Here is a 23,114-nt window from a genome sequence, read left to right as displayed (position 1 = left end):
AGTCCTCTCTTTCCTTCTGTCCTTTTCTTCTCCAGGGTCTATCTCGTCCTGTGACGCCTTCCTCAACGTGTTCCAGAGTAAAGGCTTAAGGTCAGAGGTCATCTGTCCCTGTGCCAGCTCCCCCGAGGCACTGACTGTTGCCATCAGAAGGTAGGCTCCGTCTACACTATCCCCTGACTAAGCACACAAACACACACGCACACCATCATCAGCAGCAGCATTCATTCTTGGTCGATCCTAGAGTAACAGGCTTAATATTTTGTTGGTTTAGAAAATGATTCTGTCAAAGTTAAGTGGCTGAGGGGACACTACCATCATCATCAGTGAGATCAGTCCTTTATATCTGTCTCTCTCTCTGATCCAGGCCAGTGGAGGACAGTAGCCAGCCACCAGGCCGAGGGGTTCTCTCCATGCAGGGCCTGAGTTACAGTGTGGTCCGCGTCGACATGGAGGAACGCCTGTCAGTCCTCACTGTGCAGGATGTGGGCACTGTCATGCCTGGAGGTAGGGGTGTGTGTGTGTGGGTGTGTGGTTAGGCCTGCTCTCTTCTTCAGCTCCAGTTGTGCAGTGTGTGTGTTCTGTCTCCAGCCCTGGTGTGTGTGGTGAAGCCAGACGGTGTGCCTCTCCTGTGTAAGACAGATGAGATCGGGGAGCTGTGTGTGTGTTCCGTTGCCACGGGAACATCGTACTACGGACTGACAGGCATGACCAAGAACACCTTTGAGGTGAGGACAGTAGGGTTTGTGTGTGTAACTTACATATATTGGCCATTTGTTCTGTGTGTATAGCATGTACAACATTGGTGTGGGTGTATGTTCATGACATAATATGTGTGTATAATGTGGGTGTGTGTGTGTGCTTGTGTGCGGGTGTGCGTGCGTGCGTGCGTGCGTGCGTGCGTGCGTGCGTGCGTGCGTGCGTGCGTGTGTGTGTGTGTGTAGGTGTTTCCAGTAGCATCCGGTGGAGGTCTGGTCAGTGAGTATGCGTTTGTCCGTACGGGGCTGCTGGGCTTCGTGGGTCCAGGTGGTCTGGTGTTTATCTCCGGCAAGATGGACGGCCTCATTGTGGTCAGCGGACGCAGACATAACGCTGATGACATCATAGCCACCGCACTGGCCGTGGAGCCAATGAAATTCATCTACAGAGGGAGGTATGCAACCGTGCAGTATTGTTTTGGACAAAGACACTGTAAATGACAGAACCACATGTTCTGGTCAAAAGTTGTCAACTACATAGGGAATACTATTCTCCGTCTGTACTCACTGTACTCTCCATGTAAAAGATGTCAGTTAGAGAACATACTGATACTACCCTAACGATCTAACTCTGTCTGTCTGCCTGCCTACCTGCCTGCCTGCCTGCCTCCCTCCCTCCCTCCCTCCCTCCCTCCCTCCCTCCCTCCCTCCCGCCCGCCCGCCTGCCCGCCCGCCCCGCCTCCCTCCCTCCCTCCCTACCTGCCTGCCTCCCTCCCTCCCTCCCTGCCTGCCTGCCTCCCTCCCTCCCTCCCTCCCTCCCTCCCTCCCTCCCTCCCTCCAGGATAGCAGTATTCAGTGTGACCGTGCTGCATGATGAGCGTATCGTGGTGGTAGCAGAGCAGAGACCAGACTCTACTGAGGAGGACAGCTTCCAGTGGATGAGCCGCGTTCTTCAGGTAACACCACCACAACATCACCCTACAGTACGACCATAATACAGGTAACACCACCACAACATCACCCTACAGTACGACCATAATACAGGTATCACCACCACAACATCACCCTACAGTATGACCATAATACAGGTAACACCACCACAACATCACCCTACAGTACGACCATAATACAGGTATCACCACCACAACATCACCCTACAGTATGACCATAATACAGGTAACACCACCACAACATCACCCTACAGTACAGGTAACACCACCACAACATCACCCTACAGTACGACCATAATACAGGTATCACCACCACAACATCACCCTACAGTACGACCATAATACAGGTATCACCACCACAACATCACCCTACAGTACGACCATAATACAGGTAACACCACCACAACATCACCCTACAGTATGACCATAATACAGGTAACACCACCACAACATCACCCTACAGTACGACCATAATACAGGTAACACCACCACAACATCACCCTACAGTATGACCATAATACAGGTATCACCACCACAACATCACCCTACAGTACGACCATAATACAGGTAACACCACCACAACATCACCCTACAGTATGACCATAATACAGGTATCAGGTAACACCACCACAACATCACCCTACAGTATGACCATAATACAGGTAACACCACCACAACATCACCCTACAGTACGACCATAATACAGGTAACACCACCACAACATCACCCTACAGTATGACCATAATACAGGTAACACCACCACAACATCACCCTACAGTACGACCATAATACAGGTAACACCACCACAACATCACCCTACAGTATGACCATAATACAGGTATCACCACCACAACATCACCCTACAGTATGACCATAATACAGGTAACACCACCACAACATCACCCTACAGTATGACCATAATACAGGTATCAGGTAACACCACCACAACATCACCCTACAGTATGACCATAATACAGGTAACACCACCACAACATCACCCTACAGTATGACCATAATACAGGTATCAGGTAACACCACCACAACATCACCCTACAGTATGACCATAATACAGGTAACACCACCACAACATCACCCTACAGTATGACCATAATACAGGTAACACCACCACAACATCACCCTACAGTATGACCATAATACAGGTATCACCACCACAACATCACCCTACAGTATGACCATAATACAGGTAACACCACCACAACATCACCCTACAGTATGACCATAATACAGGTAACACCACCACAACATCACCCTACAGTACGACCATAATACAGGTATCACCACCACAACATCACCCTACAGTACGACCATAATACAGGTAACACCACCACAACATCACCCTACAGTATGACCATAATACAGGTATCACCACCACAACATCACCCTACAGTATGACCATAATACAGGTAACACCACCACAACATCACCCTACAGTATGACCATAATACAGGTAACACCACCACAACATCACCCTACAGTATGACCATAATACAGGTATCAGGTAACACCACCACAACATCACCCTACAGTATGACCATAATACAGGTAACACCACCACAACATCACCCTACAGTATGACCATAATACAGGTAACACCACCACAACATCACCCTACAGTATGACCATAATACAGGTATCAGGTATCACCACCACAACATCACCCTACAGTATGACCATAATACAGGTATCAGGTAACACCACCACAACATCACCCTACAGTATGACCATAATACAGGTAACAGTACCGCAACACGACCACAGTACAACCATAATGCAACCAGACCAGACAAAATGTGTGAATAAGCGAAACAGTGTATTTTATTTAGAGTCAATTCAAACTACTTTTTTCTACCTTGCACCTGGGAAATTGTTAGAGGTTTTTCATGATCTCTTGTCTCTTCCACTGTGTGTGTGTCCGTGTGTACGTGTGTCCGTGTGTGTGGGTGTGTGTGTGTGTGTGTGTGTGTCCGTCCGTGTGTGTGCTTGTGTGTTTAATTGACAGGCGATAGACAGTATCCATGGTGTGGGTGTGTTCTGCCTGGGGTTAGTTCCAGCCAACACTCTCCCTAAAACCCCCCTTGGGGGTCTACATCTGTCTGAGACCAAACAGCTGTACCTGGAGGGGGGGCTGCACCCCTGTAACGTCCTCATGTGTCCTCACACCTGTGTTACCAACCTGCCCAAACCACGACAAAAACAACCAGGTGAGAAAGAAAGAGAGAGAGAGAGAGAGAGAGAGAGAGAGAGTGTGTTTAGCAGAGCTGATTTTATTTATTTATTTCACCTTTATTTAACCAGGTAGGCTAGTAGAGAACAAGTTCTCATTTACAACTGCGACCTGGCCAAGATAAAGCAAAGCAGTGCGACACAAACAACAACACAGAGTTACACATGGAATAAACAAAACATACAGTCCATAACACAATAGAAAAAAGAGTCAATACACAGTGTGTGCAAATTAGTTAAGATAAGGCAATAAATAGGCCATAGTGGTGAAATAATTACAATTTAGCAATAAACACTGGAGTGATAGAGACTGGAGTGATAGATGTGCAGAAGCTGAATGTGCAAGTAGAGATACTGGGGTGCAAAGGAGCAAAAAAATTAAAATGAATAACAGTATGGGGATGAGGTAGCTGGATGGGGTATTAACAGATGGGCTATGTACAGGTGCAGTGATCTGTGAGCTGCTCTGACAGTTGATGCTTAAAGTTAGTGAGGGAGATATGAGACTCCAGCTTCAGTGATTTTTGCAATTCGTTCCAGTCATTGGCAGCAGAGAACTGGAAGGAAAGGCGGCCAAAGGAAGAATTGGCTTTGGGGGTGACCAGTGAAATATACCTGCTGGAGCACGTGCTACAGGTGGGTGCTGTTATGGTGACCAGTGAGCTAAGATAAGGCGGGGCTTTACCTGGCAAAGACTTATAGATGACCTGGAGCCAGTGGGTTTTGCGATGAATATGAAGTGAGGGCCAGCCGACGAGAGCATACAGGTCGCAGTGGTGGGTAGTATATGGGGCTTTGGTGACAAAACGGATGGCACTGTGATAGACTGCATCCAATTTGCTGAGTAGAGTGATGCAGGCTATTTTGTAAATGACATTGCCGAAGTCAAGGATCGGTGGGATAGTCAGTTTTACAAGAGTATGTTTGGCAGCATGAGTGAAGGATGCTTTGTTGCGAAATTGGAAGCCGATTCTAGATTTAATTTTGGATTGGAGATGCTTATTGTGAGTCTGGAAGGAGAGTTTAGTCTAACCAGACACCTAGGTATTTGTAGATGTCCACATATTCTAAGTCAGAAGCGCTGGACAGGCGGGCAGGTGCTGGTAGCGATCGGTTGAAGAGCATGCATTTAGTTTGACTTGCATTTAAGAGCAGTTGGAGGCCACGGAAGGAGAGTTGTATGGCATTGAAGCTCGTCTGGAGGTTAGTTAACACAGTGTCCAAAGAAGGGCCAGAGGTATACAGAATGGTATGGTCTGCATAGAGGTGGATCAAAGAATCACCAGCAGCAAAAGTGACATCATATACATCGTATACAGAGATAAGAGTCGGCATGAGAATTGAACCCTGTGGCACCCCCATAGAGACTGCCAGAGGTCTAGACAACAGGCCCTCCGATTTGACACACTGAACTCTGTCTGAGAAGTAGTTGGTGAACCAGGCGAGGCAGTCATTTGAGAAACAAAGGCTGTTGAGTCTGCCGATAAAAATGTGGTGATTGACAGAGTCGAAAGCCTTGGACAGGTCGATGAATACAGCTGCACAGTATTGTCTCTTATCGATGGAGGTTATGATATCGTTTAGGACCTTGAGCATGGCTGAGGTATACCCATGACCAGCTCTGAAACCAGATTGCATAGCGGAGAAGGTACGGTGAGATTCGAAATGGTCGGTGATCTGTTTGTTAACTTGGCTTTTTTTAGATTTTGATATAGGTCTGTAGCAGTTTGGGCCTAGAGTGTCTCCCCCTTTGAAGAGGGGGATGACCACGGCAGCTTTCCAATCTTTGGGGATCTCAGATGATACGAAAGTGAGGTTGAACAGGCGAGTAATAGGGGTTGCAACAATTTTGGCTGATAATTTTAGAAAGAGATGGTCCAGATTGTCTAGCCCAGCTGATTTGTAGGGGTCCAGATTTTGCAACTCTTTTAGAACATCAGCTATCTGGATTGGGGTGAAGGTGAAATGGGGGAGGCTTTTGCAAGTTGCTGTGGGTGGTGCAGTGCTGTTCACCAGGATAGGGGTGGCCAGGTGGAAAGCATGGCCAGCTGTAGAAAAATGGTTATTGAAAGTGCAGTGGGCAGCTGGGAGGAGGTGCTCTTATTCTCCATGGACTTTACAGTGTCCCAGAACTTTTTGGAGTTTGTGCTGCAGGATGCAAATTTCTGTTTGAAAAAGGCTTTCCTAACTGCCTGTGTATATTGGTTCTTATTTTCCCTGAAAAGTTGCATATCGCGGGGGCTACTCGATTCGAATGCAGTACACCACAGGATGTTTTTGTGCTGGTCAGTCAGGTCTGGAGTGAACCACGGGCTATATCTGTTCTTAGTTCTACATTTTTTGAATGCTTATTGAAGATGGTGAGGAAAGCACTTTAAAGAATAACCAGGCATCTTCTACTGATGGATTGAGGTCAATATCCTTCCAGGATACCCGGGCCAGGTCGATTAGAAAGGCCTGCTGGTTGAAGTGTTTTAATAAGGAGCGTTTGACAATGATGATGGGTGGTTGTTTGACCGCAGACCCAAAATGAATGAGGCAGTGATCTCTGAGATCCTGGTTGAGGACAGAGGTGTATTTGGAGGTAGGTTCATTGATGATTTGTGTGAGATTGAGGGCATCAAGCTTAGATTGTAGGATGGCCGGGGTCTTAAGCATGTCCCAGTTTAAGTCACCTAACAGCACGAGCTCTGAAGATAGATGGGGGGCAATCAATTCACATATGGTGTCCAGGGCACAGCTGGGGCAGAAGGTGGTCTATAGCAAGTGGCAACGGTGAGAGACTTGTTTCTGGAAAGGTGGATTTTTAAAAGTATAAGCTCAAATTGTTTGGGCACAGACCTGGATAGTAAGACAGAACTCTGCAGGCTATCTCTGCAGCAGATTGCAACTTCGCACCCTTTCGCAGTTCTATCTTGTCCTAAAATGTTATAGTTAGGGATGGAAATTCAGGGTTTTTGGTGGCCTTCCTAATCCAGGATTTAGACACGACTTGGACATCCGGGTTGGCAGAGTGTGCTAAAGCAGTGAATAAAACAAACTTAGGGAGGAGGCTTCTAATGTTAACATGCATGAAACCAAGGCTTTTACGGTTAGAGAAGTCAACAAATGAGAGTGCCTGGGGCATGGTAGTGGAGCTAGGCACTGCAGGGCCTGGATTAACCTCTACATCACCAGAGGAGCAGAGGAGGAGTAAGATAAGGGTACGGCTAAAGGCTATAAGAACTGGTTGTCTCGTATGTTCAGAACAGAGAGTAAAAGAAGCAGGTTTCTGGGCGCGGTAGAATAGATACAATGCATAATATACAGACAAAGATATGGTAGGATGTGAGTACAGTGGAGGTGAACCTAGGCATTGAGTGACGATGAGAGAGGTATTGTCTCTAGAGACATTAATTAAACCAGGTGAGGTCACTGCATGTGTGGGAGGTGGGACAAGAGGGTTAGCTGAGGCATATTGAGCAGGGCTGGAGGCTCTACAGTGAAATAAGACAATAATCACTAACCAGAACAGCAATGGACAAGGCATATTGACATTAGGGAGAGGCATGCGTAGAAGAGTGATCATTGGGTCCAGTGAGTAGCTGGGTGGGCTGGAGACACGGCGATTCAGACTGCTAGCGGGCCGGGGATAGTAGAAGGGCCTTAGAGGGACATCACAACAGGAGAAGTCTGTTGTAGCCCCTTCGTGCGGTTACGTCAGCAGACCAGTTGTGATGGATCAGCAGGGGTCCGTGTAGTTAAAGGGTCCAGGCCAATTGAAAAAACAGGTATTGTAGCCCAAAAAATTGGCTGATGGACCTCTTAAGCGAACAGTCCAGTATGCTCTAGACACCTAGCGGGCCGTGGCTAGCAGATTGGCATTCCGGGGACATCGGGACGGAGGAGCCAGTTGAAAAAAACCCTCAGCGGATTATGTCGGTAGTCCAGTCGTGATGGATCGGCGGGGCTCCGTATCGGCGGGGCTCCATATCGGCAATAAAAGGGGTCCAGGCCAATTGGCAAAATAGATATTGTAGCCCAAGGAGTGGCTGATGGACCTCTTCGGCCGGGAGATGGGCCTAGCATAGGCTAGCTCCAGGATAATTGGTGCTTGCTTCGGGACAGAGACGTTAGCCAGGAGAACCCAATCGGATAGCAGCTATCTAGCTGCGATGATCCAGGTGAAGAGGTTCAGAGCTTGCGGTAGGTATTCAGGGATATGGAGAAAAATATGTCCGAAAAGCTCTGGGTTGAATCGCATTGTGCAGACTGGCAGGAGTTGTCCGGGCTAAAGGTTAACTGATGACTGCTAGCAGTGGCTAGCTGACTACTAGCTAGTAGCTAGTTAGCTGGCTAGCTTCTGTTGGGGGTTCCGGTTCTAGAGTAAAGATAATAGCAGATAAATACCACATTGGGTGAAGTGGGTTGCAGGAGAGTATGTTGAGGTTGGGGTTAAGAAAAATATTTTTTTAAATACGTGAAGAAAAAATATATATACACAGGACACGACAAGACAAAGACAAAAGACGCCTGACTGCTACACCATTTGGAATGAAAATGAATTTAGAATTTAGTGAACGATGAGGAGCAACTTTGCCAGAAACCTGAAGAACATTGTTAGCTCTTATAGCTCTCAAGCTGCTTGTAGTATCTGGTCATTCAAATCATGTTTTGGATGTGTCCTGACCTCGTGTGTGTGTGTGTTGTGTGTGTGTTGTAGAGATTGGCCCTGCCTCTGTGATGGTGGGGAACCTGGTGTCTGGGAAGAGGATCGCTATGGCCAGTGGCAGAGACCTGGGACAAACTGATGACAATGACCAGGTAACACATCGTTTGTGTATTTCTTCCCCCTGACATACACACTGGATTTTATCATGTGTTTTAAACTGTGATGGATTATAGTTATTACACAGTCTGTGATGGATTATAGTTATTACACAGTCTGTGATGGATTATAGTTATTACACAGTCTGTGATGGCATATCATGTTGTGTGTTATGTAGTTCCTGTTCCTGTCAGAGGTTCTGCAGTGGAGATCTCAGACTACGCCTGAACACATCCTCTACACACTGCTTAGCTCCCGGGTAACACACACACACACACACACACACACACACACGCTCGCGCACATACACAGCAGTGGAGGCTGGTGGGAGGAGCTATAGGATGACAGGCTCATTTTAATGGCTGAAATGGAGTAAAAAGGAACAGAGTCAAATATGTGGTTTCTATATATTTAATGTGTTTGATACCGTTCCATGAATTCCATTCCAGTCTTTACAATGAGCCTGTCCTCCTATAGCTCCTCCCACCAGCCTCCACTGACACACACACACACACTTATGCCATGGATTTTTTAAGGACTCTGATTGTCTTGGACTCTGATTGTTACGGACTCTGATTGTTACAGACTCTGGACTCTGATTGTTACAGACTCAGATTGTTACGGACTCTGATTGGAATCTGATTGTTAAGGACTCTGATTGGACTCTGATTGTTACAGACTCAGATTGTTATGGACTCTGATTGGAATCTGATTGTTAAGGACTCTGATTGTTACGGACTCTGATTGGAATCTGATTGTTAAGGACTCTGATTGTTACAGACTGATTGGACTCTGATTGTTACGGACTCAGATTGTTATGGACTCTGATTGGAATCTGATTGTTAAGAACTCTGATTGTTACGGACTCTGATTGGACTGATTGTTATGGACTCTGATTGTTACGGACTCTGATTGGACTGATTGTTATGGACTCTGATTGTTACGGACTCTGATTGGAATCTGATTGCGCTCTATCACTCCATCTTTCTCTAGGGAGCGGTGTCTAGTTCTCTTACGTGTCTTCAGCTCCATAAGAGGGCAGAGAGAGTTGCTGCTCTGCTGCTGGAGAGAGGAGGACTACAGGAGGGAGACCACATAGCACTGGTCTACCCACCAGGTAACACACACGCACGCACGCGCACACACACACACACACACACAGCATATGTGTACACCCAAATAGACTTTTCACTTCTCTCTCCTATGTGTGTTTCAGGTATAGACCTAATTGCAGCGTTCTACGGTTGTCTGTATGCTGGCTGTGTTCCTATCACGGTCCGACCGCCCCACCCACAGAACATCTCAACCACACTGCCCACGGTCAAGATGATCGTAGAGGTGAGAGGTCAACGACTGTGGTAAACTAGAGGTCAATACTGCCCAGGCAACCGGTAGAGAGGAGGTAGAAGAATAAGAGAATGTAGTAGCATCTCTCTCTCTCTCTATCTCCATATATCTCTCTCTCTCCATCTATCTCCCTCTCTCCCTTCATCTCCCTCTCTCTCTCTCTCTTCATCTATCTCTATCTCTCTCTCTCTTCATCTATCTCCCTCTCTCCCTTCATCTCCCTCTCCCTCTCTCTCTCTCTCTCTCTCTCTCTCTCTCTATCTATCTCTCTCTAATCTATCTCTCTCTCATCTATCTCTCTCTTCATCTACCTCTCTCTCTTCATCTATCTATTTCTCTCTTGTCATCTCTCTCTTCCTTCATCTCTCTCTCTCTTCATCTATCTCTCTCATCTCTCTCTCTCTCTTCATCAATCTCTTTCTCTCCCTTCATCTACGTATCTCTCTCTCTCTCTCTCTCTGCATCTATTTTCTCTCTCCCTTCATCTATCGCTCTCTCCCTCCAGGTCAGTCGTTCGGCCTGTGTGATGACCACAGCGGTCATCTGTAAGCTGCTGCGGTCCAAGGAGGCGGTCGCTACAGTTGACATCAGGAACTGGCCTCCCGTCCTGGACACAGGTCAGCCCTGACCACATGTACTGAATCTGTCAGGCTGTTCGCTAGATGTTTGTTCTGTATCTGTCAGAATGTTAGCTGGATGTTTGTACTGTATCTGTCAGAATGTTAGCTGGATGTTTGTACTGTATCTGTCAGAATGTTAGCTGGATGTTTGTACTGTATCTGTCAGAATGTTAGCTGGATGTTTGTTCTGTGTCTGTCAGAATGTTAGCTGGATGTTTGTACTGTATCTGTCAGAATGTTAGCTGGATGTTTGTACTGTATCTGTCAGAATGTTAGCTGGATGTTTGTACTGTATCTGTCAGAATGTTAGCTGGATGTTTGTTCTGTATCTGTCAGAATGTTAGCTGGATGTTTGTTCTGTATCTGTCAGAATGTTAGCTGGATGTTTGTACTGTATCTATCAGACTGTTTGCTGGATGTTTGTACTGTATCTATCAGAATGTTAGCTGGATGTTTGTACTGTATCTATCAGAATGTTAGCTGGATGTTTGTACTGTATCTGTCAGAATGTTAGCTGGATGTTTGTACTGTATCTGTCAGAATGTTAGCTGGATGTTTGTTCTGTATCTATCAGGCTGTTTGCTGGATGTTTGTACTGTATCTGTCAGAATGTTAGCTGGATGTTTGTACTGTATCTGTCAGAATGTTAGCTGGATGTTTGTACTGTATCTGTCAGAATGTTAGCTGGATGTTTGTACTGTATCTGTCAGAATGTTAGCTGGATGTTTGTACTGTATCTGTCAGAATGTTAGCTGGATGTTTGTTCTGTATCTATCAGGCTGTTTGCTGGATGTTTGTTCTGTATCTGTCAGAATGTTAGCTGGATGTTTGTTCTGTATCTGTCAGAATGTTAGCTGGATGTTTGTACTGGTGTATAAATCAATCAATCAAATATATTTATAAAGCCCTTCTTATATCAGCTGATATCTCAGTGCTGTACAGAAACTCAGCCTAAAACCCCAAACAGCAAGCAATGCAGGTGTAGAAGCACGGTGGCTAGGAAAAACTCCCTAGAAACGCCGGAACCTAGGATGAAACCTAGAGAGGAACCAGGCGAAAGGGGTGGCCAGTCCTCTTCTGAAATGTCAATTGAATCTTCATAGCCGATCGTTCAGAGTATCTCTACTGCTCCTGCTGTCTCTAGAGAGTCTGTCTCTAACTGAATATTATTGTGTTATCAGATGACCTGCCAAAGAAGAAGTCTCCAGCTCTGTATAAGCCCTGTAACCCTGATGCCCTGGCCTACCTGGACTTCAGTGTGTCCACTACTGGCATGCTGGCTGGAGTACAGGTAACATTAAGCCCTAACCTCTGACCCCTAACCCCTGTTCTGACCTTTAACCCTACCTGGACTTCAGTGTGTCCACTACTGGCATGCTGGCTGGAGTACAGGTAACATTAAGCCCTAACCTCTGACCTCCATCCCTGACTTTTATCCCCTGCTTTTTTCTGGTTGCTAACATGGTGTGTGTGTGTGTGTGTGTGTGTGTGTGTGTGTGTGTGTGTGTGTGTGTGTGTGTGTGTGTGTGTGTGTGTAGATATCCCATAATGCAGTGGGAGCGTTCTGTCGGTCAGTGAAGCTGCAGTGTGAACTGTATCCCTCCAGAGAGGTAGCAATCTGTCTCGACCCCTACTGTGGCCTGGGCTTCGTCCTCTGGTGTCTCTGCAGGTACACACACACACAACCGTAACACATGCACAGAGGCACGCATGCACGAACACATACACACACACCAATTCAACAATAGTTTCAATATCCAACAACTGACTTCCCTTTCTAACCTTTAACTCTCTCTTCAGTGTGTACAGTGGCCATCAGTCGATCCTTATCCCTCCAGTAGAGTTGGAGTCTAACCCAGCCCTGTGGCTGCTCGCTGTCAGCCAGCTCCGAGTCAGAGACACCTTCTGTTCCTACAGCGTCATGGAGCTCTGCACTAAAGGACTGGGCCTGCAGACAGAGGCACTGAAGGTACACACACACTAGTGTTCTCATCAAACACACGCTAGAGTTATCACCACACACACGCTAGAGTTCCCATTGCACACACGCTAGAGTTCTCACCACACACACCATAGAGTTCTCACCACACACACGCTAGAGTTCCCATCGCACACACGCTAGAGTTCCCATCGCACACACGCTAGAGTTCCCATCAAACACACGCTAGAGTTCTCACCACACACACGCTAGAGTTCTCATCGCACACACGCTAGAGTTCCCATCAAACACACGCTAGAGTTCTCACCACACACACGCTAGAGTTCTCACCACACACACGCTAGAGTTCCCATCGTACACGCGCTAGTGTTCTCACCACACACATGCTAGAGTTCTCACCACACACGCGCTAGAGTTCTCACCACACACGCGCTAGAGTTCTCATCACACACGCGCTAGAGTTCTCATCACACACACGCTAGAGTTCTCACCACACACACCATAGAGTTCTAACCGCTAACACGCTAGAGTTCTCATCACACACACGCGCTAGAGTTGCCATTGCACACACGCTAGAGTTCTCATCACACACGCGCTAGAGTTCCCATCATACACGCACTAGAGTTCCCATCGTACACGCGCTAGAGTTCCCATCGTACACACGCTAGAGTTCTCACCACACACGCACTAGAGTTCCCATCGTACACGCGCTAGAGTTCCCATCGTACACGCACTAGAGTTCTCACCACACACGCGCTAGAGTTCCCATCGTACATGCGCTAGAGTTCTCACCACACACGCGCTAGAGTTCTCACCACACACACGCTAGAGTTCTCATCACACACATGCTAGAGTTCTCACCACACACACACTAGAGTTCCCATCATACACGCGCTAGAGTTCTCACCACACACACGCTAGAGTTCTCATCAAACACACGCTAGAGTTCTCATCAAACACACGCTAGAGTTCTCACCACACACACCATAGAGTTCTAACCTCTAACACGCTAGAGTTCTCATCACACACGCGCTACAGTTGCCATTGCACACACGCTAGAGTTCTCATCACACACACGCTAGAGTTCTCACCACACACGCGCTAGAGTTCTCATCGTACACACGAGCTAGAGTTCCCATCGTACACGCGCTAGAGTTCCCATCGTACACGAGCTAGAGTTCCCATCGTGCACGCGCTAGAGTTCCCATCGTACACGACCTAGAGTTCCCATCGCACACACACGCTAGAGTTCCCATCATACACACGCTAGAGTTCTCGTCTGGCCTGAAAATTTGAGCCCAGTCTTACCAAAGCCCCATTAAAGCCCGAGTCCAGGACCAGTCTGACATCACAGAAATGCAATGAGACTGAACTTGGAAAAAAAGCCTGATTTGTAGAAAACGGTATATTAATATAAACTGGTGTTGAGAACAATGCGAAGTGAGGAAACAGAGAGAGGAAAACTCACCTTAGTTATCATCAACTAAATGATGACAACATTGGAATAAATGCAATTGAAGGCATGTATGAAATGGTTGCTTATACTGAAACTCCCAAATTCATATTCAACCGTTATTAAAGCAATAGCTGTGTGTGGTCAATGATCGGTGCATGACCCAATCAATGCAATGCACGTTTTATTCCAAAATGACATTTGGATCAGTTATAGGTCTACTTTCAAAGGTCCAGCAAATGCATATTAGCAGGGCAGTCATATTGGGTGCATTTCATTTGTTTGTATCTGCTTTAACAGATGCCATTCTGAGTGCTGGCTGTCGGGTCTTGTGGATCATCATTCTCCAGGATGCACTCTAGTCTATTCGTATTGCAATTTGAAACATTTCAATGATCAGTAAAATAAGTTTAGTCATGACCACTAATTTCTCTGGCCCAGCCAATATTACAGTCTTGGCGCTGCTTGTGTCTGCTACTGAGACAGAGAGCAGTAGTAATAGGTGCGCAGATAGACAGTTTTAATTTCGTAACACGACAAGCTTGAAACCCGCCCGGCATGAATCAATTCAAATCATTTGAGGCCCGGCCGGGCCCCATCGGGTTTGGGCTGAGAATGAGAACTCTTACACACATCCACAAACACACACAATTCAACTGCAGGGAGTACTAAAAGTGCTCTTTGTAATGTCTTTGAATTGACTCAGTAAACGGTGTGTTTGTGGCCTGAGGTGTTGTGTAATTGATTGCTGATGGACAGACAGAGTTTATTTTAAGAGATTAACTTTCGCCATGGAAATCGCCATGGAAACTGGAAGCTGACTGAGACACACACAAGGAACAGATCAAGGAACAAACCGCAGCTTTATATAGTCAGCAGCAGGTGGGGTGAGAGGGAGAATGAGCGGGAGGATGAGTATGATGAGAGGGAGGAGGTAGGATGATAGATGAGAGGGAGGAGGTAGGATGATAGATGAGAGGGCGGATGAGAGGGAGGTAATGATTGAAAAGTTGTGTACTTATATGTAATACCCTCTCTCCTCTTTCCCTCTCCTCTTTTCCCCTCTCTCCTCTTTCCCTCTCCTCTTTTCCCCTCTCTCCTCTTTCCCTCTCCTCTTTTCCCTGTCTCTCCTCTTTCCCCTCTCTTCTCTCCTCCCTCTGTTCTCTTCCCCCTGTCTCCTCCCTCTTGTCTTCCCCTCTCTCCTCCCTCTTCTCTTGCCCCTCTCTTCTCTTCCCCGTCTCCTTCCCCTCTCTTCTCTTCCCCGTCTCCTTCCCCTCTCTTCTCTTCCCCCTCTCTCCTCTCTCTTTTCTCTTCCCCTCTCTCCCCCTCTCCTTCCCCTCTCTTCTCTTCCCCGTCTCCTTCCCCTCTCTTCTCTTCCCCCTCTCTCCTCCCTCTCTTCTCTTCCCCCTCTCCTTCCCCTCTTTTCTCTTCCCCCTCTCTTCCCCGTCTCCTTCCCCTCTCTTTTCTTCCCCGTCTCCTTCCCCTCTCTTCTCTTCCCCGTCTCCTTCCCCTCTCTTCTCTTCCCCGTCTCCTTCCCCTCTCTTCTCTTCCCCGTCTCCTTCCCCTCTCTTCTCTTCCCCGTCTCCTTCCCCTCTCTTCTCTTCCCCGTCTCCTTCCCCTCTCTTCTCTTCCCCCTCTCTCCTCCCTCTCTTCTCTTCCCCCTCTCCTTCCCCTCTCTTCTCTTCCCCGTCTCCTTCCCCTCTCTTCTCTTCCCTCTCTCCCCCTCTCTTCTCTTCCCCCTCTCCTTCCCCTCTCTTCTCTTCCCCGTCTCCTTCCCCTCTCATCTCTTCCCCGTCTCCTTCCCCTCTCTTCTCTTCCCCGTCTCCTTCCCCTCTCTTCTCTTCCCCCTCTCTCCTCCCTCTCTTCTCTTCCCCCTCTCCTTCCCCTCTCTTCTCTTCCCCGTCTCCTTCCCCTCTCTTCTCTTCCCGTCTCCTTCCCCTCTCTTCTCTTCCCCGTCTCCTTCCCCTCTCTTCTCTTCCCCCTCTCTCCTCCCTCTCTTCTCTTCCCCCTCTCCTTCCCCTCTCTTCTCTTCCCCGTCTCCTTCCCCTCTCTTCTCTTCCCCCTCTCTCCTCCCTCTCTTCTCTTCCCCCTCTCCTTCCCCTCTTTTCTCTTCCCCCTCTCTTCCCCGTCTCCTTCCCCTCTCTTTTCTTCCCCGTCTCCTTCCCCTCTCTTCTCTTCCCCGTCTCCTTCCCCTCTCTTCTCTTCCCCGTCTCCTTCCCCTCTCTTCTCTTCCCCGTCTCCTTCCCCTCTCTTCTCTTCCCCGTCTCCTTCCCCTCTCTTCTCTTCCCCGTCTCCTTCCCCTCTCTTCTCTTCCCCCTCTCTCCTCCCTCTCTTCTCTTCCCCCTCTCCTTCCCCTCTCTTCTCTTCCCCGTCTCCTTCCCCTCTCTTCTCTTCCCCCTCTCTCCCCCTCTCTTCTCTTCCCCCTCTCCTTCCCCTCTCTTCTCTTCCCCGTCTCCTTCCCCTCTCATCTCTTCCCCGTCTCCTTCCCCTCTCTTCTCTTCCCCGTCTCCTTCCCCTCTCTTCTCTTCCCCCTCTCTCCTCCCTCTCTTCTCTTCCCCCTCTCCTTCCCCTCTCTTCTCTTCCCCGTCTCCTTCCCCTCTCTTCTCTTCCCCGTCTCCTTCCCCTCTCTTCTCTTCCCCGTCTCCTTCCCCTCTCTTCTCTTCCCCGTCTCCTTCCCCTCTCTTCTCTTCCCCGTCTCCTTCCCCTCTCTTCTCTTCCCCCTCTCTCCTCCCTCTCTTCTCTTCCCCCTCTCCTTCCCCTCTCTTCTCTTCCCCGTCTCCTTCCCCTCTCTTCTCTTCCCCCTCTCTCATCCCTCTCTTCTCTTCCCCCTCTCCTTCCCCTCTCTTCTCTTCCCCCTCTCTTCTCTTCCCCTCTCTTCTCTTCCCCGTCTCCTTCCCCTCTCTTCTCTTCCCCGTCTCCTTCCCCTCTCTTCTCTTCCCCCTCTCTCCTCCCTCTCTTCTCTTCCCCGTCTCCTTCCCCTCTCTTCTCTTCCCCCTCTCTCCTCCCTCTCGTCTCTTCCCCCTCTCCTTCCCCTCTTTTCTCTTCCCCCTCTCTCTCCCCCTCTCCTTCCCCTCTCTTCTCCCTCTCTTCTCTTCCCCCTCTCTTCTCTTCCCTCTCTCTCCTCCTCTTCCTCTCCAGGCGCGAGGCCTGGACCTGTCCCGTGTGAGGGCGTGTGTTGTGGTAGCAGAGGAGAGACCCAGGATGTCTCTAACACACTCCTTCTCCAAGCTGTTTAAAGACCTGGGCCTGCACCCCCGATCTGTCAGCACAGCATTTGGCTGTAGGGTCAACCTGGCTATCTGTCTGCAGGTAAGGCTGTGTGTGTGTGTGTGTGTGTGTGTGTGTGTGTGTGTGTGTGTGTGTGTGTGCGTGTGCGTGCGCGTGCGACAACAACATGGTCACCCTGTCCTGTGATTGGTTACAGGGCACCTCCGGACCAGACCCTACTACAGTTTACGTGGACATGAGAGCTCTGCGACATGATAGGTATGTCTGCCTATCAGTCACAGCAACAACCAATCAGATCAACCAATTAACTTGAATAACAGTTTGTTTGTCTCTCAGGGTTCGGTTGGTGGAGAGAGGTTCTCCTCACAGTCTCCCTCTCATGGAGTCAGGAAAGGTGGGTCCTGTGTTATATTTTAACATTTTGCGTCAGAAAGTTTCATGACTGAAGTGTACTAAGACTGAGTAAGACTCAACTTCTAGAGCTCCTGACTGTGTGGTTCAGTAAGACTCAGCTTCTAGAGCTCATGCCTGTGTTGTTCAGTAAGACTCCGCTTCTAGAGCTCCTGACTTTTAGGTTCAGTAAGACAGCTTCTAGAGCTCATGCCTGTGTTGTTCAGTAAGACTCCGCTTCTAGAGCTCCTGACTGTGTGGTTCAGTAAGACTCAGCTTCTAGAGCTCATGCCTGTGTTGTTCAGTAAGACTCCGCTTCTAGAGCTCCTGACTTTTAGGTTCAGTAAGACAGCTTCTAGAGCTCCTGACTGTGTGGTTCAGGAAGAACGCTTCTAGAGCTCATGCCTGTGTTGTTCAGTAAGACTCCGCTTCTAGAGCTCCTGACTTTTAGGTTCAGTAAGACAGCTTCTAGAGCTCATGCCTGTGTTGTTCAGTAAGACTCCGCTTCTAGAGCTCCTGACTGTGTGGTTCAGTAAGACTCAGCTTCTAGAGCTCATGCCTGTGTTGTTCAGTAAGACTCCGCTTCTAGAGCTCCTGACTTTTAGGTTCAGTAAGACAGCTTCTAAAGCTCCTGACTGTGTGTTTCAGTAAGACTCCGCTTCTAGATCATCTGACTGTGTGGTTCAGTAAGACTTAGCTTCTAGAGCTCCTGACTGTGCTGTTCAGTAAGATAGCTTCTAGAGCTCCTGAATGTGTGGTTCAGTAAGACTCAAATTTTTTAGCTCCTAACTGTGTGGTTCACTAAGACTCAGCTTCTAGAGCTTATGCATGTGTGGTTCAGTAAGACTCAGATTCTAGAGCTCCTGAATGTGTGGTTCAGTAAGACTCTGCTTCTAGAGCTCCTGACTGTGTGGTTCAGTAAGACTCAGCTTATAGATCTCCTGACTGTGTGGTTCAGTAAGACTCAGCTTCTATGGCTCCTGACTGTGTGGTTCAGTAAGACTCAGATTCTATAGCTCCTGACTGTGTGGTTCAGGAAGACCACTTCTAGAGCTCCTGACTGTGTGGTTCAGTAAGACTCCGCTTCTAGAGATCCTGACTCTTTGGTTCAGTAACACTCAGCTTCTAGAAGTGTTGGCTGTGTTGTTTAGTAAGACTCATTTTCTAGAGCTCCTGAATTTGTGGTTCAGTAAGACTCAGCTTCTAGAGCTAATGACTGTGTGGTTCAGTAAGACAGCTTCTAGATCTCCTGTCTGTGTGGTTCAGTAAGACTCAGCTTCTAGAGCTCCTGAATGTGTGGTTCAGTAAGGCAGCTTCTAGAGCTAATGACTGTGTGGTTCAGTAAGACTCAGCTTCTAGAGCTAATGACTGTGTGGTTCAGTAAGACAGCTTCTAGATCTCCTGTCTGTGTGGTTCAGTAAGACTCAGCTTCTAGAGCTAATGACTGTGTGGTTCAGTAAGACAGCTTCTAGATCTCCTGTCTGTGTGGTTCAGTAAGACTCAGCTTCTAGAGCTCCCGACTGTGTTGTTCGACTGCAGCTCTCTACAGATAGACCAGAATATCTCATATATGCTTTACGTGGAGAAGGAAGCATTGTAGCGTAATTATGGTTACTGTTTCAGATCCTACCTGGTGTCCGCATCATCATCGCCAACCCAGAGACCAAGGGACCCCTGGGAGACTCCCACCTAGGAGAGGTCAGCATACACACACAAACTGACTGATTTAATAAACTTGTTTCATGATTTTATGTTACCCCAGTAAAGATGCTAGAGAGAGAGAGAGATCATTTTAAATGAATTTCAATCTCTCTCTCTTCCCCTCCCCTCTCTAGATCTGGGTGCACAGTGCCCATAATGGCAGTGGATATTACAGTGGTTATGGAGAGGAGGTCCTTCAGTCTGATCACTTCACCTCCAGACTCAGCTTCGGAGACACGTCCACCGTCTGGGCTCGCACCGGATACCTGGGCTTCTTACGACGTACTGAACTCACTGATGCCAGCGGAGGTATACACACACACACACACACACACACACACACACACACACACACACACACACACACACACACACACACACACACACACACACACACACACACACACACACATAAAAACATGTACAGACGAATATTGTTCACGCACAGACATACACACACACCTTTCTCTGTGTTCCGTCCCCAGAGAGACACGATGCGCTGTATGTGGTGGGCGCGTTGGAGGAGGCCATGGAGCTGAGGGGGATGAGGTATCATCCTATAGACATCGAGACCTCCGTTATCAGGACGCACCAGAGCATCATGGAATGGTACGTCACTAAACATCTGAAACAACACAAAAGCTGTTCCTATATCTCTTCTTTATATAGGTAGAACCACTATAGTTCCAAATGACTCATCTGTGTGTGTGTGTGTTGTGCCACAGTGCTGTGTTTCCCTGGACTAACCTGCTGGTAGTTGTGGTGGAACTAGAAGGCTCAGAGCAGGAAGCCCTGGACCTGGTTCCCATGGTGACCAAGGCGGTGCTGGAAGAGCATTACCTCATCGTTGGTGTCGTCGTGGTAACGGACATCGGGGTGATCCCTATCAACTCTCGCGGGGAGAAGCAGCGCATGCATCTCCGAGACGGCTTCCTACAGGACCAGCTAGACCCCATCTATGTGGCTTATAACATGTAACCCAGCCGCCCCATCCGGGGGGGTGTGGGGGTGTGGGTGGATGTAAGAGAGGGGGATGTGTGTGTTAGCATGTGTGTGTGTATGCGTACGTGCGTGTATATCGCTGGTGTTGTTCATTGCAAATCTAGATGTACTGTATTTTTGAATCTGCACATGGTCATATGGTGTGGTGCCAGTTGTCTGTTCCTTTAGTTGTGCTGTGGTGGAGGTATGGCTGTTTCCACACCCCCAGTTAAACCTGACACCTAGACAGGAAGTCGCTGTTCAAAGCCTTAGAGGAACAGAGGTACTTAGACTACACCACTGGTTGTTACCCGTTAGGAGAGAGAGAAAATATCTCTGAACTTATCTGTTTTCTTAATGAAATAGACATGAAAAATTACGTTATTCAAGTATATTGTCAGAAAATGACAGGGGGTTCAGATTAGTGTATAAATATAAATATTGTACATAAACAAAATGATCTATATGGCGAGAACTGAAACACACTGAGGACCTGTTATACAGCTTTCTCCACCTGCGGTGTGCGTGTGGGTGTGCGTGTGTGTGTGCGTGTGGGTGTGCGTGTTTTTGTGTGTGTGTGTGTGTGTGTGCGTGTGTTTGTGCGCGTGTGCGTGTGTTTGTGTGTGTGCGTGTGCGTGTGGGTGCGTTTGTGTGTGCGTGTGTGAATGAATGTGATACAGTTCACTCCTCTTATAAGAATCGCATACATCCTTAACGATTTGTTTCCTAAAGACAATTAACTCCTAAATGCCAAGTTAACCTGTTAGAAGTACACAATTGTTTCTATCCAACAATGTTTGACCGTTGCAAGCATTTTATTATGGTAATATGTGATTCTACTAAGAGAGCCCAGTAAGTAGCAGAGGGAAATAGGAGTTGTTAAGCCCAGCTCTGGACCAGAAACACAAGAGACATTCTAAATGGTAGCCTATTCCCTTGAAGTGCACTGTTGGGACTATGGTCATAAATTGGACACTATATACAAAATAAGCCCCCGTTTGGGACGCATCCACAGTGAAGTGTGGAAACAAAAGAGTTTAGAAGAAATGTATTTATCAGTCATAAAATGATCACTTATGGCATCGTCTATGTTATCAACTTTTCTGTGAAAAACATAATTTCATGTTAATGTTTATTGCTATGAGTATTGTCCTAGAGGCAGAACTGAGTGGTTTTTGCTAGATGGGCCAGCTGCGAAGTCAAAATTGGCTATAATGTAAAAATTCATGAAATCAAAAATGTGCTTTTTTTGGCTTTAATTTAAGGCGAAGGTTAGGCATTAGGGTTAGCAGTGTGGTTAAGATTAGAGTTAAGGTTTAAAATCTGATTTGATTCCAGCTAGTGACCACTCTGCAGAGCTGCCTCTAGGGCAAGACTAATAATAAATGCCAACCTGCTAATTTTAATCAAATCAAATGACATTTTATTTGTTACATGCGCTGAATACAAAAGGTGTAGATCTTACCGTGAAATGTTTACTTACAAGCCCTTAACCAACAAAGCAGTTCAAGAAGTAGAGTTAAGAAAAAAAAAACTCAAGTAACACAATAAAATGACATAACAATAACAGGGCTATATACAGGGGGTACCGGCACCGAGTCAATGTGGAGGCTATATACAGGGGGTACCGGCACCGAGTCAATGTGGAGGCTATATACAGGGGGTACCGGCACCGAGTCAATGTGGAGGCTATATACAGGGGGTACCGGCACCGAGTCAATGTGCGGGGGCACAGGCCAGTCGAGGCAATTCGTACGTGTAGGTAGGGGTGCACCTAATGCACCTATTTGTTTACATTCAGACTCCTGAGTTTGTTTTATCATCATAATCACAACACATCTCATTTTAATTAATTTATTATAATATAATGTCATGTATGAAAAACATACATATCATGACGTATTTATTTGCTTATTATTCTGTACTAGAGATGATGGTGATTGTACTATTTTACATGTGTTTACTGAACCTTTATTTAACTAGGCATGTCAGTTAAGAACAAATTCTTATTTACGTTGACAGCCTACCCCGGGCCAAACCCTAACCCGGCCAAACCCTACCCCGGGCCAAACCCTACCCCGGGCCAAACCCTAACCCGGGCCAAACCCTAACGCGGACGATGCTGGGTCAATTGTGCGCCACCCTATGGGACTCCCAATCACGGCCGGTTGTGATACAGCCTGGAATTGAACCAGGGTCTGTAGTGACTACTCTAGCACTGAGATGCGGTGCCTTAGACCGCTGCGCCTCTCGGGAGCCCCCTGAATGTGTGTTAGAGAGAGAGGAGTCTTGTAGGTAGGGTTAAGCCTGGTACAGAAACTAGAGAGGTGAGAGAGACTGCATTTTGTGCGTGTGCGCGTGCGTGCGTGTATTGTGTGCAAATAGTGTTGATTTTGTACGGTACAGGTGTGTGTGATTGTTTTGTACACATGATGAAAATATAAAAATGACACTTTTATAAGAACCTGCCATTGGCTCCACATCACACTATACAGTGCAATAAAGTGCTTTGATTGGTTAAGCCGTGTCTGGTGTGCTGTTATTGCTTCTAATACTTTGAGTGGTGCTCAGTGGAAAGAGAAAGGAGTTGCACAAGTTCTAGGATCAGTTCCCTTTACCAATCCTTACCTGAAGTAGTAGGGCAGGTTGTTATTGAGTGGTTAGTCAACGGGCTGAAGCATAATTACATATAACTTGTAGAGTGCAAATTTACCACAAGAAGCCCAAATAGATATTGGACTAAAACCTCATTTCAAACT

General features: G+C 47.4%; 2 protein-coding genes across 2 annotated transcripts in view; one reads left to right on the top strand and one right to left on the bottom strand.

Annotated features, from left to right (window-relative positions):
- The window catches only part of LOC115131019 (disco-interacting protein 2 homolog C-like), a 35,238-nt gene extending 12,368 nt beyond the window's left edge, over positions 1–22,870 (top strand). The window contains exons 17-37 of the mRNA XM_065019328.1: positions 36–150; positions 365–504; positions 589–725; positions 942–1,150; positions 1,537–1,651; positions 3,666–3,867; positions 8,592–8,692; positions 8,875–8,955; positions 9,690–9,813; positions 9,913–10,034; positions 10,549–10,660; positions 11,845–11,954; positions 12,202–12,332; positions 12,464–12,632; positions 17,194–17,364; positions 17,480–17,541; positions 17,620–17,677; positions 19,297–19,371; positions 19,509–19,683; positions 19,860–19,983; positions 20,100–22,870. Of these exons, the coding sequence (XP_064875400.1) occupies positions 36–150; positions 365–504; positions 589–725; positions 942–1,150; positions 1,537–1,651; positions 3,666–3,867; positions 8,592–8,692; positions 8,875–8,955; positions 9,690–9,813; positions 9,913–10,034; positions 10,549–10,660; positions 11,845–11,954; positions 12,202–12,332; positions 12,464–12,632; positions 17,194–17,364; positions 17,480–17,541; positions 17,620–17,677; positions 19,297–19,371; positions 19,509–19,683; positions 19,860–19,983; positions 20,100–20,352 (2,786 nt within the window). The 3' untranslated portion in view covers positions 20,353–22,870. The remainder of the gene's footprint in view (positions 1–35; positions 151–364; positions 505–588; positions 726–941; positions 1,151–1,536; positions 1,652–3,665; positions 3,868–8,591; positions 8,693–8,874; positions 8,956–9,689; positions 9,814–9,912; positions 10,035–10,548; positions 10,661–11,844; positions 11,955–12,201; positions 12,333–12,463; positions 12,633–17,193; positions 17,365–17,479; positions 17,542–17,619; positions 17,678–19,296; positions 19,372–19,508; positions 19,684–19,859; positions 19,984–20,099) is intronic.
- On the bottom strand, positions 15,444–16,853 carry LOC135572097 (uncharacterized; the record flags this gene model as incomplete). The annotated part of the gene is given in 3 exon segments (XM_065019120.1): positions 15,444–15,973; positions 16,176–16,454; positions 16,457–16,853. Coding segments are annotated over 3 exon segments (1,206 nt in total), but the record flags the coding sequence as incomplete, so codon positions are not given.
- Positions 22,871–23,114: the final 244 nt, after the last annotated feature.

Source organism: Oncorhynchus nerka, linkage group LG6, assembly GCF_034236695.1.
Source record: "Oncorhynchus nerka isolate Pitt River linkage group LG6, Oner_Uvic_2.0, whole genome shotgun sequence".
NCBI classification, from domain to species: domain Eukaryota; kingdom Metazoa; phylum Chordata; class Actinopteri; order Salmoniformes; family Salmonidae; genus Oncorhynchus; species Oncorhynchus nerka.
This window is presented reverse-complemented; position numbering and strand designations above follow the sequence as displayed.